Source organism: Schistocerca piceifrons, chromosome 5 (assembly GCF_021461385.2).
Source record: "Schistocerca piceifrons isolate TAMUIC-IGC-003096 chromosome 5, iqSchPice1.1, whole genome shotgun sequence".
NCBI lineage: Eukaryota > Metazoa > Arthropoda > Insecta > Orthoptera > Acrididae > Schistocerca > Schistocerca piceifrons.
Genome location: NC_060142.1, coordinates 592566329 through 592584559, shown reverse-complemented (window position 1 = coordinate 592584559; position 18231 = coordinate 592566329). Strand labels below are relative to the sequence as shown.

At 38.5% G+C, this 18231-nt stretch overlaps 1 protein-coding gene across 3 annotated transcripts in view; it reads right to left on the bottom strand.

Moving 5' to 3' along the window:
* The window catches only part of LOC124798516 (pyruvate dehydrogenase phosphatase regulatory subunit, mitochondrial-like), a 163883-nt gene that overhangs the window by 120440 nt on the left and 25212 nt on the right, over positions 1–18231 (bottom strand). For all 3 annotated transcript variants that reach the window (XR_007016947.1, XM_047261960.1, XM_047261961.1), the window contains exon 4: positions 3527–3630. Coding sequence is in view for 2 of the 3 variants with exons in the window: in XM_047261960.1 (XP_047117916.1) it covers positions 3527–3630 (104 nt within the window). In the remaining variant the exon portion in view is untranslated. The remainder of the gene's footprint in view (positions 1–3526; positions 3631–18231) is intronic.

Sequence of the window (18231 nt, the reverse complement as noted above, 5' to 3'; positions counted from 1 at the left end):
TAGAGAAAGCTTTTGACAATGTTGACTGGAATACTCTCTTTCAAATTCTGAAAGTGGCAGGGGTAAAATGCAGGGAGCGGAAGGCTATTTACAATTTGTACAGAAAGCAGATGGCAGTTATAAGAGTCAAGGGGCATGAAAGAGAAGCAGTGGTTGGGAAGGGAGTGAGACAGGGTTGTAGCCTCTCCCCAATGTTATTCAATCTGTATATTGAGGAAGCAGTGAAGGAGACAAAAGAAAAATTCGGAGTAGGTATTAAAATCCATGGAGAAGAAATAAAAACTTTGAGGTTCGCCAATGACATTGTAATTCTGTCAGAGACAGCAAAGGGCTTGGAAGAGCAGTTGAACGGAATGAATATTGTCTTGAAATGAGGATATAAGATGAACATCAACAAAAGCAAAACGAGGATAAGGAATGTAGTCGAATTAAGTTGGGTGATGCTGAGGGAATTAGATTAGGAAATGAGACACTTAAAGTAGTAAGGGAGTTTTGCTATTTGGGGAGCGAAATAACTGATGATGGTCGAAGTAGAGAGGATATAAAATGTAGACTGGAAATGGCAAGGAAAGCATTTCTGAAGAAGAGAAATTTGTTAACAGTGAGTATAGATTTAAGTGTCAGGAAATCGTTTCTGAAAGTATTTGTATGGAGTGTAGCCATGTATGGAAGTGAAACATGGACGATAAATAGTTTGGAAAGAAGAGAATAGAAGCTTTTGAAATGTGGTGTTACAGGAGAATACTGAAGATTAGATGGGTAGATCACATAACTAATGAGGAGGTATTGAATAGGATTGGGAAGAAGAGGAGTTTGTGACACAACTTGACTAGAAGAAGGGATCACTTGGTAGGACATATTCTGAGGCATCAAGGGATCACCAATTAGTATTGGAGGGCAGTGTGGTGGGTAAAAATCGTAGAGGGAGACCAAGAGATGAATACACTAAGCAGATTCAGAAGGATGTAGGTTGCAGTAGGTACTGGGAGGTGAAGAAGCTTCCACAGGATAGAGTAGCATGGAGAGCTGCATCAAACCAGTCTCAGGACTGAAGACCACAACAACAACATGATAGTATTTTCATGTTGTTAGTGGTATATCTTGGTCTTTGAGTAGTTAGTAGTATTAGTTTGAACTGCGAGGATGGAGTACAAGTTATGTTGATTTGTATTGTGGTGTGAAATGACTGAACGTGAAATGACTGAAAACATACATGCTCTATTCCAGAAAGTCCACCAGTGTTCATATTATTCGATAGGATGGACCCAAACATCTATAGAGCAGAATAAAAACTTATCTTTTAGAATGAACTATAAGCCTACAACTTACAACAAAGAAGAAGAATACAAGATGAGTATTATGAAAAATGTTTATTCAAATTCTTCCGCTGCTATCTCTCTTTGTGGTGTGTCACTATCTCAGCGTGACAAGTGCCTTGAAATGAAAATGGGACTAGCCCCCCTCCCCCAAATTAGTAACTTACTTCAAAATTAACAAATCAACTTTGGGCAACAAGAAGGTGGTGATGGTCAGCATATGCATATGAGTGAACAACATATTTTTGAATTTGTACAGTAACGGATGCTAAATTTTCACAGCGAAGTTCATGAGACACTTCCCACAAAAATATGTTCACAAAAAGAAATGAAAAATCACTAAACTTGTATTTGAGAAATTGATGTCATGAGAGACGCTTTCTTTCTGCATCTCCATTTTCCTTGTACTTCATGCATTTTTCTAGAGAATGCTATACTAGGTAGTACATCCTCTATCATTCTTATGTGTGACCAGTCCCGCTCAACCTGTTCTTCTTTAGTTGTTCATTCTCTGGTCTTTTCAATATTTGCAGTTACGAAATCTAAAATGCCTTGTCTTAATTTTGTTGAGAGCAACGGCCTTGCCGCAGTGGATACACTGGTCCCCGTGAGATCACCGAAGTTAAGCGCTGTCGGGCGTGGTCGGCACTTGGATGGGTGACCATCCAGGCCGTCATGCGCTGTTGGCATTTTTCGGGGTCCACTCAGCCTCGTGATGCCAATTGAGGAGCTACTCGACCGAACAGTAGTGGCTTCGCTCAAGAATACCATCTTACGACCGGGAGAGCGGTGTGCTGACCCCACGCCCCTCCTACCTGCATCCTCCACCGAGGATGACACGGCAGTCAGATGGTCCCAGTAGGTTTGGAAAGTGTGAATGAACTTTTTCTGTAAAAAATAGCTCAGTAAATGTAAATTAAGTCACTGATGAAAAAGAAAACAAAAGTGAAATTTTAAACACATTTCCTATATCATTTATCATTATTTGAGCATGTGTGCAAAATTACATCGCTACAGAGTTGATTTCCTCAAGGAAATAATGGTTATGCTCCTCAAAAACTGGGGATAATTGTTGGAGCCCAAAATATTCTTGCAACTAGCTTTTCACTAACTTTTCAAGGATGCTGTCTTCCAAACAGTTGTCACTGAATGGCTGCCATTTTGTATATATTGTCCCAAATAGTGTGTTTAAAACAGCTGGTTATTTATCAAATTTTGCTTGATTCATTATCCTCTTTCCTGGAAAAATTTTATTATTACCCTCCCCCCACCGCCCCCCTCCCACCCCCACCCCCAATTCTCTTTCTTCACCCTGTCTAATAAAGAAATCTATCTAAAATAATACATTTTCACATTTCCAAAGAATTTGATAATTCTTTTATGCACACAGTATTTTCACCAATGGTGTAATCACCTTCTTCTTCTGCTGCTGCTGCAGTGAGCAGTTGTCCAATGTTTTCTCACTGCTGAACTCCAACCAGGCAGCACACACATGTAAGATCACTGTTAATAGTATCTATGAAAGATGACTACATCTGTCAATGAAATGTTTGATAACTGCCAAACTGAATGTGATTTCTTTAATGATTTAAACACAATACAGATTTACTAACAAATTTACAATGAAAATAAATTTCTAATAATAATTATATCATTCATTAGAAACACCAGGTACAAAAATGCTGCTTCAATAAATTATTTTCAATAACGAGCAGAAAATTTAATCTCTCTCTCTTTTATGTACTTAAAACTACATAAGTATTATTGCAGCACAATGACTATGGCCTCTAAATAAATATGAAAGGGTCATTAATAACATTGGAGACAGAAGAGCAGCATCTTCATGTTACAAAAAGGTACTATGAACAAGAACTGGAGAGGAAAGGGGGAGAAAAATCACTGCAAACCCTGCACTTGGAGAAACATAACGTATAGGGGATGAATCAGAAAAGACAGTTGTTGCAAACACCTTCAGATGTCAACCTTTTCCTTTGACCCTCTCCTTCCTTCCTTCCTTTTGATCAATGAAATATTTAAAGGCTTCAGAAGCTACACATTCAACCATGATTCATACTTCTTGTGTCATCCCCATTCCAAAGGCTCCCACTTTTGAAATCTGGCAAGAAGATACTGCTCTTCTGTCTGTTAATACATTTCAGAAATTTCTTTCAGTCTGCTGTATTCAGATTTGTCAAGCAAAATTGTCTTACTTCGCAATGTAAACCGGTTGCCTGATGGTATGCCATTCGACGACGTAATGATATCATCCTGTCCTTGGTCTGAGCCAAATTCAAGCTACCGCACTGTTTTAAACCTACAAAGAATGAAATTCAGATATAAGGCCACACAGTTACAAATACAAAGAAAAAGTAAGAACATAAGAAATAATGTTACAAAGAGATAAGAGAACAGACAGGAAGACAAATACTTTAAAGAATCTTGTCAATATTTTATTGGAAATTATTTTCTTCCAACAAATAAAGGCTGTAGAGCCTTGAGTGTATAAAACAATCTTGACTGTCTACAAGTAAATCTGGTTTCTTCTTAGTTAGACAAGGAAATATAGTATTTTCAGCAATGTATGATCTGTCTTATCAGCACTCCACATCATTACTGTAATTTATTAGTATAAAATCTTTGCTAGAACACAAACAATGGAACATGTGCCCATATGTATTCGACATAGAGGTATTCATTGGTCAGGGAACATGTGCCCACGTGTATTCGACATAGAGGTATTCACTGGTTAGTAGATATGTACATAAGCAAGATGATGAAATATTCCAGAATGCACACAGCCACATCACTTGGCCGTACATTCAGCATGAACTGTGAGCCAAATGGACATGTTTCCTCTGATGAAGTAGGTGAGCTGAAACTGGAAGGTATGGGGGAGGGAGGGAGGGATGGAGAGAGAGACAGAGGTGAGCTGAAACTGGAAGGTATGGGGGATGGGGAGGGAGGGAGGGAGGGAGGGATGGAGAAAGAGAGAAAGAGAGAAAGAGAGAGAGAGAGAGAGAGAGAGAGAGAGAGAGAGAGAGAGAGAGAGAGAGAGTGTATATGAGTGTAGGGGGGTTTGGGGGGGGGGGGGGGCTAGGACAAAGATAATTTAATTTGGACAGACAGGGGAAACATTCTTGTAATGTTCAAACACAGTAGTAATGGTATGCTGCTTGACTATGTCACTATGATTAAATATGTACATATAACATAGAGGAACATAATGAACCAGAGGAACGGCAAAAGGTCACTTGTAACGGAGGAAAATGGCTTTTTGGGAAAGTTCTGGGAATATCTAATACACCTCTACAGCTAACTGCATGCAACCAATCTTTGAATACTGCTCGACTGTTTGGGAACTGCACAAGGTAAGATTAAAGCAAGACACCAAAGTAATTCAGAGGTGTCCTGCTATATTTCTTACCAGCAGGTCTGATCAGTATTAGCATGTTATAGAAACGCTCCCTCTGTTTACATGTGAGTCTTTGAAAGAAAGAAGATGATTTTTTTTCACAAACTGCCGTTGAGGAAGTGAAGAAAGGTAGCATATGTGACAAATTGCATATTGATTCTACTGCCTCCAACATTTATTTTGTGTAAAGAAAAAAATGTGGGAGATTAGGGTTCATACAGAGGCATACGAACAATCATTTTTTACTGGTTTCATTTTCGAGTTGAATAGGAAAGGGAAAGACTACCAATGGTACAAATGCTCTCCACCACATTTTACAGTTGTTTGCAGGGTACATATGTAGATGTAGGTGAGATGAGGAATGGGTCAGGAACCAGCAGAAACTGATGTTAGGATTATTGTGTGACAGATATGTTGAAGAGGCAATATGGGGATACTGATGCTTGCAGAGTGAAGGGGAAGAGGGCAATCAAAACAATGGGCATACTTTGTTAATGCCCATTCATACGAGTGGACTAATATAGCAGATGTCATGTTGGACAGTAGTCCAGTTCTGAATTGCTCTGCACATTCGCCTATGCTAACTGCTGCCATCAGATGATAGTTAGTCTTACTCAACACCTTACCGCAACTGGCAATGAGTAGAGATAACTGTTCTCCTCAAGCTTATGATGTGAACACACTTCCTGCACGAACACACAGTTTGAATCTACAGTTCATAACCAATAGATTGTGGTCAGAGTCCACATCTGCCCCTGGAAATGTCTTACAATTTAAAACCTGGTTCCTAAATCTGTGTCTTACCATTATATAATCTATCTGATACCTTCTAGTATCTCCAGGATTCTTCCATGTATACAACCTTCTTTTATGATTCTTAAACCAAGTGTTAGCTGTGATTAAGTTAAGCTCTGTGCAAAATTCTACCAGGCGCCTTCCTCTCTCATTTCTTACCCCCATTCCATACTCACTTATATGTTTTCTTCTCTTCCTTTTGCTACTATCGAATTCCAGTCACCCATGACTATTAAATTTTCATCTCCCTTCACTATCTGAATAATTTCTTTTATCTCATCGTACATTTCATCAATTTCTTCGTCATCTGCAGAGCTAGTTGGCATATAAACTTGTACTACTGTGGTAGGCATGGGTTTTGTGTCTATCTTAGCCACAATAATGCATTCACTATGCTGTTTGTAGTAGCTTACCTGCACTCCTATTTTTTTTATTCATTATTAAACCTACTCCTGCATTACCCCTATTTGATTTTGTATTTATAACCCTGGATTCACCTGACCAGAAGTCTTGTTCCTCCTGCCACCAAACTTCACTAATTCCCACTATATCTAACTTTAATCTATCCATTTCCCTTTTTAAATTTTCTAACCTACCTGCCTGATTAAGAGATCTGACATTCCACACTCCGATCCATAGAACGCCAGTTTTCTTTCTCCTGATAACGGCGTCCTCCTGAGTAGTCCCCGCCCGGAGATCCAAATGGGGGACTATTTTACCTCCGGAATATTTTACCCAAGAGGGCGCCACCATCATTTAACCATACATTAAAGCTGCATGTCCTCAGGAAAAATTATGGCTGCAGTTTTCCCTTGGTTTCAGCCGTTCGCAGTACCAGCACAGTAAGGCCATTTTGGTTAGTGTTACAAGGTCAGATCAGTCACTCATCCAGACTGTTGCCCCTGCAACTACTAAAAAGGCTGCTGCCTCTCTTCAGGAACCACACGTTTGTCTGGCCTCTCAACAGATACCCCTCGGTTGTGGTTGCACCTACAGTACAGCTATCTGTATCGCTGAGGCACGCAAGCCTCCCCACCAACGCCAAGATCCACGGTTCATGTCCTATCATTCTGTAATAATGATTCTAACCACCCATGAATTCTTCTGATTCTTGTAAGTGAATGGAAAAGTTTTTAGTCCCATAAAGCACTGCATATTCTTAGACTACCCCACAAACAGCAAGGATAGCCTGTGTGTTCCAGTAACATTTCTACATAGCATAGCAGTGATGGGAGTTTTGCTCGTCTTATGACAAGATGCTGACATTTCTTCCCTGGAAAATAGGGATTTTGTTGGCATTTTCTTCCAATGCAAATCAGTTTTATCAGCACAGTAAATAATGGTTTTGTTATGGCCCTCTGTATCAATCAGTTTATTAAAATAGTCTTTAAAATGTTCAGTCCATAATTTTTCACCTTGCATGTCCAATTCCCTAATTCCATGTCTAGATTCGATATGCATAAGCCAGCTAGTAGTTGCTTTAAAATCAGCATTACCTAAAGTTTCCTATCCATTTCAGGCACTTTTTTACAAATCAGAGGGCCACTTTTTTGTTGTCTTTGGTTATGTATCTGCATGAACTATGTGTAAACTGCAGTGTCTAAACCAGGATTTTCTGCCATTTACGACGTTTGTCTGTGTGAGGTTCCATTTCCACTGTCAGGTTGACTCATAAATTTTGTGATGTCATCACTGTTCCTTTCAGTGTCCGATACTGTGGCATGCTAGCTAAAACTGATCCACTAACAGCGTACATCAATTGGTTTATTATTTTAAGTTTATTGGAAACACTGACAACAATATGTTTATGTTTGTCTGTCATTGTGTATGGTACAACTACAGCATGATGTTACAAGTGAAGACTCACACATCACTGACTCAAGGTCAAGCACGTGATTGCTCATTGTTGGAGAGGAAAAGAGCTGCAGCCCCAAAGAATTAGCAGGTGCTAGCAGAAGCGTATTGTGCACAAATTCAAATTTGATGACTAGATCCTTTTGGTTAACTGGTGTTTCAGATGATCGGTATTCATGTAGACGATGCCCTATGGTATTCTTGTTTTACAGATTCTGTTTTTTCCTGTAAATCTGTAAATATATCTGGTATGCTTGTTTCTTTTCCTCAACTGCTTTTGTGATATCTTCATTCCATACTCTTAATCCCTTCTTACTTCTTCTTTTATTCTTTTTTCCTAGGACTCATTTGTGGCCTCTTCAATATGTAGCTTTGCCATCCAGTTTCTGAGCTATCATTTGCATCTGTCAGACTAAGGCAAATATTCAGTCTTTTTGGTATAGATGTTTTATGCTCTCATCCTGTAACAGGTAGACCTTAAAACTTTCTTCCCTTCTTGTCTCAAATCTCCTTGTTCTTTTCTGTCTAGTGTGCATAGATATTTTTTGCTACTACCAAGTACAGATCCAAGTAATTGTCACTGTCTGTGAAAACACGAACTTTCTGAACTTGTTTACTTTGTTTACTGTTGGCAATCAAATAATCTATTACTGACCTCTGTCCTCTCATTTCCAAGTGTATTTATGTATCTCTCTTTTTAAAAAAGAATTAGTAATTTTCAGACCATTACTTGAGGCAAAATGTATAAAAGAATGTCCGTTATCATTTATAAGTTGTTCGTCACAAGTTTGCCTCAGTTACAAGTACTGTGTTATTTCCTATTCTGGCATTAAAAGGTGGTCTGTTTTGTTGCATTTATCAAATTGCCTTTGCAGGGTTTCATAAAAAGCTTTGGTGTCTTCTTTTTTTCCATCCCTGGGAGTGTGCACTCGAATCACTGACAGATGCCCTTGATCTATTCCGAAACTTGATGTTATGATTCTATCTTTTATGTAAGCATAATCTTCAATTTTATAATTCCATTTACTATCTACTAATATAGCAACTCCACACCTAGCTCTTTTGTCATTTCATAAAGCACTGTAATCATTAGGTACCCCTCTAAATCTACTGTTCCTCTTAGCTTTTTCTTTGTTTCTGTAATTTCTGCAATATTAATATTTCATTGCTTCAGTTCTTTTGATAGCTCTGTTTCTATTAAGTGTGAGCTTCTCATATTCCAAGTCTTAATGCTGAGCTTATCCACTATTCCTAATTGTTTACCTTTCCTTTGCTTGGGTTGTCTTCTATTCAATCCATCAGGCAGGTTTCTTTGAAGATTAGCAGTAACTTAAAGTTCCCAGTATGCCATGCTGCTCTGTAGCCAGGCTAGACATGTGGTGAGGCCCCCACCTCCTGGCCTCATGACTTGCCAGTAATTTTTGATCACCATTTACTTCCTCTAGCCACTGGTAAGACATTCATCTAACTGCAAAGCAGCAAGTGCTTAATTTTTCTTTGGGGTCATTTCCCCCCAGGAATACTGACTTCACCCTATCTGAAAGCTCTTCCTGCCCCATGTCCGGCCACTCCTGAAGGCCATCAAAGGCATCATTGTAGACTAATCTTTGTTTTTTGGCTTGGGCGACACTGCCAGGAGCTTAGGCTCTCACCAGCTTAGCTCTCACAGTACAATGTGATGTGGAAACTTTCTCTTCACTGTAAAGCAGCAGTCTACATCTTAATCCACACCTACATCTACATCTATACTCTGCAAACCACCCTGATGTGCATGACAGAGGGTATGTCCCATTGTACCAGTCATTAGGTTTTCTCGCTGTTTCATTCAAGTATGGAGAGTGGGAAGAATGATTGTTTGATTGCCTTTGTATATGCAGTAATTATTCTAATCTTATCCTCACAATTCCTATGCAAGTGATGCATAGGGGGTTGTAGTATATTATTAGAGTAATCATTTAAAGCCATTTGGTTCTTGCAATGCTGTTAATAGATTTTCTCGGAGTAGTTTACGTCTGTCTTCAAGAGTCTGCTAGTTCATTTCCTTCAGTATCTCTGTGACTCTCCCGTGGACTGAACAAACCTGTGAGCATTTGTGCTGACCTTACCTTCTCTGTATACATTCAATATCCCCTGTTAGTCCTGTCTAGTATGGATCCCACACTCTTGAGCAATATTCTACGACTGGTGACATGAGTGATTTGTAAGCAATCTCTTATGTAAACTGACTGCACTTTCCAGTATTCTATCGATAAAACAAAGAACACCACCTGCTTTTCTCATGACTGAACCTATGTGATCACTCCATTTTATATCACTACAAAGTGTTACACCTAGGTATTTGTATGAGTTGGCCGATTCCAACAGTGACTCACTCATATTATAGTCATAGGATAATACATTTTTTAGTTTTGTGAAGTGCACAATTTCACATTTCTAACATTCAGAGCAAGCTGCCAATCTCTGCACCATGTTGAAATTAATCAAGATCTGACTGAATATTTATGCAGCTTCTCTCAGATAGTACTTCATTATAGATAACTCTATCATCTGCAAAAAGCCTGATTTTACTATTAATATTGTTTGCAACATCATTAATATACAACAAGAACAGAAAGGGGCCCAACACAATTCCCTGTGGCACACCCAAAGTTACTTCTACATCCAACAATGACTTTCCATTGAAGATAACATGCTGCATCCTCTCTACTAAGAAGTCTTCAACCCAGTCACAAATTTCACTTGGTACACCATATGGTTGCACTTTTGACAATAAATCTTTGTGTGGTACTGAGTCAAATTCTTTTCGTAAATCAAGAAATACAGTATTTACCTGATTGCCTTGATCCCAGGATTTCAGTTTGTCATGTGAGAAAACTGAGAGTTGGGTTTTACATGACTGATGTTTTTGAAATCCACACTGGCTGGCATTGAGGAGCGCATTAGGTTTAACATATTTCATTACATATGAGCTCAGAATATGTTCTAAGATTCTACAACAAATCGATGTCAAGGGTACTGGGTGGTAGTTTTGTGGATCACTTCTACTACCCTTCTTGTTTATGGGTGTGACCAGTGCCTTTTTCCAAGAACTGGGAATGGTTTTTTTATTTGATGGATCTACGATACATTATAGTGAGAAGAGGGGTTAACTCAGCTGAAATTCAGATCAGAATCTGACAGGGATTCCATCGAGGCCTGGTGTTGTGTTCAATTTTAATGATTTCAGCTGTTTCTCAACACCACTGACACTAATACTTACTTCATTCATTTTTCAGCAGTGCGAGGATTAAACTGGGGCAATTGTCCTGGGTTTTACTTTGTAAAGGAACATTTTAAAATGGAGTTAAGCATTTCAGATTTTGCTTTGCTACCCTCATTTCTGTTCCTGTCCCGTTTGCTAGGGACTGGACACAAACTTTGGTGCCACTAACAGCCTTTACAAACAACCAGAATTTATTTGGGTTCAGTGAAAGGTCACTTGACAATATTATGTTACAGCAGTCATTGAAGGCATCATGCATTGCTCTCTAGGCATCACACATTATTCTCTTGTCAGCGAGACATGTTTCATTCAGCATCTCTCTATCTATAGCCACACAATCACTGTTTCTTTAGAAGTTACTTTACAGTGACTGTATACCACGGAGGTTCCCTCCCATAATGAACTGTTCTACTGGGTACATATCTATCCAGTGTGTGGTCAACTATTGTTTCAAACTTGACAAAGAGTTCCGCTACATGGTCCTGCCTCTGCTGAAAGTTTGAAGTTCCTCACTGAGATGTGATATTACTGATTTTTTATCTAGCTTACTGAACATATATATCTTTCTGCTTGTTTCAGTTGTCCTTTGTACTTGGGTACTCATTGTTGCCACAACCACTTCATGGTCACTGATACCAGTTTCAATATGGACATTCTCGAAGAGGCCAGGTTTATTAGTTGCCATTAGATCCAATACATTTCCATCAGGACTAGGGTTCCAAACTATCCATTCTAGGTAGTTTTCGGAGAAGGCATTAGTAATGCTTCGCAAGATGTCTTATCACCCCCATCACTAAAAGCCTGTAATTAACCCAATTAATTGTTGGATGATTAAAGTCTTCACCAATGACTACAGAATAAAGTAAGTGAACTGAGGTTTTCCCTATAGTTTTTGATTACACCAGGAGATGAGTCCGGTGGGTGATAGGGAAGGATCCAATTATCATTTTATGCCCTCTGTAATACTAGTCTTTCCCAAACAGTTTGACATGTACCTTCAATTTATATCTTGGTGGATGTGAGATTTTTGTCTACAGCAACAAATACACCACACCTCCATTTCCAATTTGCCTATCCTTTCGATATACGCTTAAATTTTCCCCAAAAATCTCGCTGCGGTCAATTACAGCTTTCTACCAGCTTTCTGTACCTAATATTATATGAGCTTCACTGACTCGAGGAAGTTGAGGAGTGTTTGTTATGAAAATTTCCTGGTGGAGAACTGCATTTAGTTACACCGAGTTTGTGGATGGTTAAGAGACCTAGACACACAGTTATAAAATTTTTGTGTGTTTGCTTACACTCTGTAATTTTTATATACATTTAATAGTTTTTATAACAATATTATGAAAAGGAAAAAGTTGCTACTCACTATATAGCGGAGATGCATTTTTATATGAAGTCCTTACATAAGAAAACAAAATGAACCAAGTAAACCATAATAATAATAATAATAATAATAATAATAATGGTGATCTCAGGCCTTCTGCTGATGATGCAGCTATATACAATGAAGTACTGTTTGAAAAAAGCTGCACAGATGTTCAAACAGATCTTGATAATATTACAAAATGGTACAATGACAGGAAACTTGCTTTAAATGATCAGAAATGTAAAACTGTGCACTTCACAAAATGAAAAAAAAAAACCATAGTATCCTATGACTATCTACATCTACCTCTACTACATACATACTCCATAAGCCACTGCATGGTCCATGGCAGAGGGTGCCCTGTACCACTATTAGTAGTTTCCTTTCCTGTTCCACTAGCAGATAGAGTGAGGGAAAACCGACTCTCTATATGCCTCCGTATGAGCCCTAATTTCTTGTATCTTATCTTCATGGTCCTAATGTGAAATGTATGTTGTGGCAGTAGAATTGTTCTGCATGCTAGTTCTCTAAATTTTCTCAATATGGGTCCTCTGTAAGAATTTCATTTTCCCTCCAGGGATTTCCATTGTGTTCCTGAAGCATCTCTGTACCACTTGCATGTTGTTCCAACCTACAGGTAACAAATGAAACAGCCTGCCGCTGAATTGCTTCATTCTCTTCCTTTCATCTGACCTGGTGCTCTGAATTGCTTCATTCTCTTCCTTTAATCTGACCTGGTACATATCTGAAACTCTCGAGCAGTCTTCGATAAAAGGTAACGCTAACATCCTATATGCTATCTCCTTTATAGATGAACCACACTTTCCTAAAATTCTCCCAATAAACCTACACTGACCATTCGCGTTCCCTACCACAATCCTCATATGCTCATTCCATTTCATACTATTTTGCAACATAACATTCTGATATTCAAAAGTCTGTACTACTAATGCTGTATCTGGACATTACAGGTTTTCTTTCTTACTCAGCTGCATCGACTTAAACATTTCTACATCTGGAGCCAGCTGCCATTCATCGTACCAACTACAAATTTTGTCTAAGTCATCTTGTATCATACTACAGTCACATATTCAACACCTTCCCATACACCACATATCATCAGCAAACAATTGCAAGGAATTCTGTAGTGAGAGTCTTCAACACATGGCAAAACCAAGGTGAAACCATGTCCAGACATTATGGGGCTAGGCATTTACCCCTCATTACAGATGTCGGATGCCTTTGGCTTGGCAGACTGGTAAAATGGGACAGGTGTAAAACTGTGGCAGATCTAACATGAGACTTTATTGTTGGGCAGAGTACAAGTGTGTCTGAACACACAGTGCACTAGACATACCTAACGACGGGTCTCACAGCTGACAACCCACGCACATTCCAATGTTAACACCACTACATCAGCAACTATGACAGCAGCGGCTTTTTACAAAAAGATAATGCGGCATGTCACAAGAGTAGTTTGAGGAACTCGGTGGAGAGTTCCAATTAATGTACTGACCCCCCCAAATCGCCAGATCTGAACCCAATTGAACATGTCTGAAATATGATTTGATGTGCAATCAGAGCTCATTGGCCCCCTCCTCAGAATTTACGGGAATTAGGTGACTTATGCAGGCAGGTGTGGTGTACACTCCCACCAGTGACCTACCGAGGCCTCACTGGTTCCATGCGAGGATTTGTCACTGCTGGACATACCGGCTATTAAGTAGGTGGTCACAATGTTCTGGCTGATCAGTTTTTGTGAGAGAAAGTAACATGTTGCCTGATTCTTCTTGAAACATACACTCTTGAAATTTCAAGATAAACCTGTCAGTAATGCAGATCCCACAACAAAATGTGGCATTCTTTGTTGGATGAACTCAAGAATCGGTCAAATGAGAATTTTGTAAGCTATTTTTTTAGTGGGTTAATTGCATTTTCTTAAGATTCTCTCAACGAATCTCAGTGTGGCATCTGCTTTTGCTACTATTTGTTTCATATGGTCATTCCACTTTAGATTACTCCAGATGGAAATTATCAGGTATTTCATGGTAGTTACTACTTCCAGTGATTTGTCATCAACAGGGTAATAAAATAATGACTAATCTCTTTACCTGTTTATGTGCAACATTTTACTCTTAATTATGTTCAGGGTTATCAGCTAGTCCTTGTACCAACTGTCAATACTCTGCACATTCTTCTACATTTTGCTACAGTCTTCTGCCACTGCAACTTCCCTAAAGACAACAGCATCATTCGCAAGTAGCCTTAGGAAGCCTCCAACGTCATCCACTAGATCATTAATGTAAATCTATACTAATAATAAAAATGTAAAACTGTCATGTCTGTCTGTATAGCGAAGATGCAGAGTCGCAGATAGGCACAACAAAAAGATTATTAGAAAGTAAGCTCTCTCTCTCTCTCTCTCTCTCTCTCTCTCTCTCTCTCTCTCTCTCTGTGTGTGTGTGTGTGTGTGTGTGTGTGTGTGTGTGTGTGTGTGTGTGTGTGTGTGTGTGTGTGTGTATTTCTGATGAAGGCCTAGTTGGTTGAAAGCTCACTTTCTGACAGTCTTTTTGTTGTGCATATCTGCGACTCAGCATCTCCACCATATGATGAGTAGCATATCGGTACATCCCATCCTGTATTTTCCATTGTTTGATTTTGTCATGTCTGTCTGTTTGAACACACTTTTCAAAACTACTTGTCAAATTTTCATGGGTTTTTCGCATGTAATTTGGGCATAGCTTGGGGCACTGTATAGGCTTCAGTTCATGAAAATCAGACCACAGAGAGGAAAAAAAAAAAAGATTTAAAGTTTTACTAAAACTGTCTTGTCTGTCTGTCTGTATGAACACGCTATCTCCAAACCATTATTAGACGAATTTTCATCGGGTTTTCGCAGGTAACTTGAGCTTGGAGCACCGTGCAGGCTTTACTTCATCAAAATCAGATCATGGACAATAAATACATTGTAACTGATAGTTTTATCCATAACCATAGTAATATTATAATTGTGAAAGCAACTCTGTCTGTTACATTTTCACGACTAACCTGCCAAAGTGATTTGAATGAAATTTCTTAAGGAGAGAGCTTGAACCCTGAGGAACAACATAGGCTGCTTTAGAAAGTGTGTAGCAAAAGAAACTTATTGATTTGAAGGTTATTACACCAAATAGGGAAAAATAATCACTCTTTTAAAAAGCTATTTACTCTTTTGCTTTTGAACTTTATCATATTTGTAAAAATGCTTTTACTGGTTCATACATGCTACATGCGTAAGTAATGAGTACAATGCTTACACAATCTTCATTGTTTGTGATTCATACTTCCACACTATTTGTTGCATAATGTGCACATTGTATAACACTTAGCTACTCCAATAGCATGATGCACAGATGCACACTCCTGTCCATGCCCCTCTGTATGCACTGTTCAGAAGCGGTGCTGTGCATTCCAAAACATCGTGCATTGGCACAACTTGGAAGGGTAAGAGTGGGGTGCGTATCACGAGCTGTACTTATCTGAAGAGCATAGATGCAAGGGCAACTGATACTATTGTGTGTACAGTAGCTTAGTCACCACCACTCATCATAACAAAAATACTGATATGCAAGTGCAGAATGAGGTAATAGCTAGATGTAATGAACACGCTAATCTCCAAAACATTACTAGACGAATTTTGCAGGTAACTTGAGGCACAGCTTGGAGCACCATATAGGCTTTATTTAATCAAAATCAGATCTGGCTCTCAAACAGAATGACCTCCTCATTCTAAACATCATGAATTCCAAAAACATCAGTGAATCCCAACTTGTGCGTTTCTCACACAACATCCTGAAATCCAAATGATTGGAGGCAGTTATGTGGATACAGTATTTCTTGACTTTTTTATCTTCCAAAACCATGTGACTCAGTACCACACCAATGCTTATTAACAAAAGTGTAATCAAATTGAGGATCAAACAAAATTTGTGACTCGATTGCAGATTTCTTAGTAGCTGTGACACATCATGTTATCTCAGATGAAGAGTCATCGATAAAGTAGAAATAACTTCAGATGTGGCCCAGGGAAGTATAGTGAGACCTTTGCAGTTACGTTGTATAGTAAGGACTTAGTTGGCAATATTAATAATAACCTCAAAATTTTCACAGATGTCTAGTTGCCTATGACCCAGTACTATGTGAAAATGCTGCAGCAATGTCCAGTCAGATCTTTATAAGATTTCAGAGTGTTGCAAATTTTGGGAAATTAGTCTAAGTATATAAATGTCAGATGGTGGCAAAATGTGTTGACAAAATATGGAAAAGTAGTATCCTAAGACTATAAAACCAATTAGTCAAAACTAAAATCAGACGAATTGTACAAATAACTGGTTGTAGCAATATGAGGGTATATTAAATGAAATGATCAGATAGGATCAATCATAGGTAGTGCAAAAATGCAGTCATTCTACAAAGGAGATTACAAAACATTTGAACACGCCATCCTAGAACACTGCTGAAGAGTGTGGGACCCATGTCACATAGGAATAACAGGAGACACTGAATGTCTGCAAAGAAAGACTGCAAGAATCATCTTTTTTTTTGGGGCGGGGGGGGGGGGCTCAGAGGAGGAGAGCATCATGAAAACACTGAAAAGCCTGAATTGCTTGCTGATTGAAGATAGACATTACTTATTCTATGGAACCCCACTCACAAAGTTTCAAAAACTATTATTACGTGAGGAACATAGGAATATACTTCAGGCTCCAATGTATCACTGCCTTAGGAACCACAAAGACAAGATCTGACTAATTACAGTGTGCTCGGAGGCCTTTAAGCAGCCATACTTCCCATGCTCCAAATACAGGTATGAATGAAACAGTAACAAACGCTAATATGTAGTACAATGCTAAGTACCCACTACCACACATTACACAGTGGTTTGCAGAACATGTATGTAGTAGATTTGGTATTGTTTCTATTTTTTATGGATATCTGCAAGCTTCTTTGTTCTGCTATATCACTCAGCACATTAATTTGCTCCGCTGCAAATTTGAAATTCCTCTGTCTGTATACCTATATCATGAACAAACATTATGCAGTCGTACTTCAGTCTTAATCATTCTTCTTCCCAGTGGTTTGAAGAGGAACGTATTTCTTAATATGTTAAGCTACATCTGTACAACATTCACCAGCTCACATTTTAATAGGAGACCAAACTGTTGACACTAGTAAGATTTAGTCATTGTGTTTTAATCACCTTTCTTATTGGCTGCAGTTGTTCCCATAAATTTATAAGGCTTCAAAATATTTTGCTAGCATTTCACAGTTATCATTTGACTTGGTTAGTGTTAATTTATTCTCTGAACCATCTTTTTGAAATGCCTGTGGTATTAGTGGGACTTTCTCCGTAGATATGGAGTTCAATATTTTCTATTACCCTTTCATATTCAAGTTTATTGTTTCATATTCTACTCTCGTCAGTGTGGATTCAATTTTATTATTGGATCTTCAATATTTTTTTCACATAATTAAATGATTCTTCTAGACATCTTCACAATCCTCACTCGACAATGCACAGTCCTTTCCTTCTTTGATCTCTGGTATTTCTTTAGTAATTTGCATGATCTACTGTGTTATAATATTAATGTCTTTTTAAAGGACATGGGCAAATCGTCACAAATTTATTTTCTTTGTCTCTAAGCTTTTTGGTATTAAAATAGATCACAGTTTGTTTATTTCTCATTCTATTGAAAAGAAATGGATCTAAAAGTAATTTCTGATACAGAATTATCAGAGTTGGTAGTCATTCCCTTCTTGACCCAGACATTAATTATTTCAGTGTTGTGTCTTTGAAACAGTGCAGCATTGCCAGTTTCTGAAACAGTGTGACACAGTCCATCTGAAACTTTCCGTTACCTGAGCCTGGCGATTGTTATGTTGGTTGTTTCAGATATATGGGATGGAAGAATGTGTTCACAAACAATGTAATGGTGTCTCCCATTCTTACTTGTGCACTGAAATCACCCATGACAATCTTGACATGATACTTCAGCACTTTTGATAAATTTTGGTCTGCACTGTCCCAGTTTACCCATGATGTCGAGGTCAATAGAATCTTTTTCATCATTAGTCATGGCATGGATATTGTATAAATATTTTAATTGCACAATGTGGGGATAGCAAACAAAACCAGTAAGTTAAAAGTTTGGGCCAGCTCTTGAAAATCCTATATCCATCT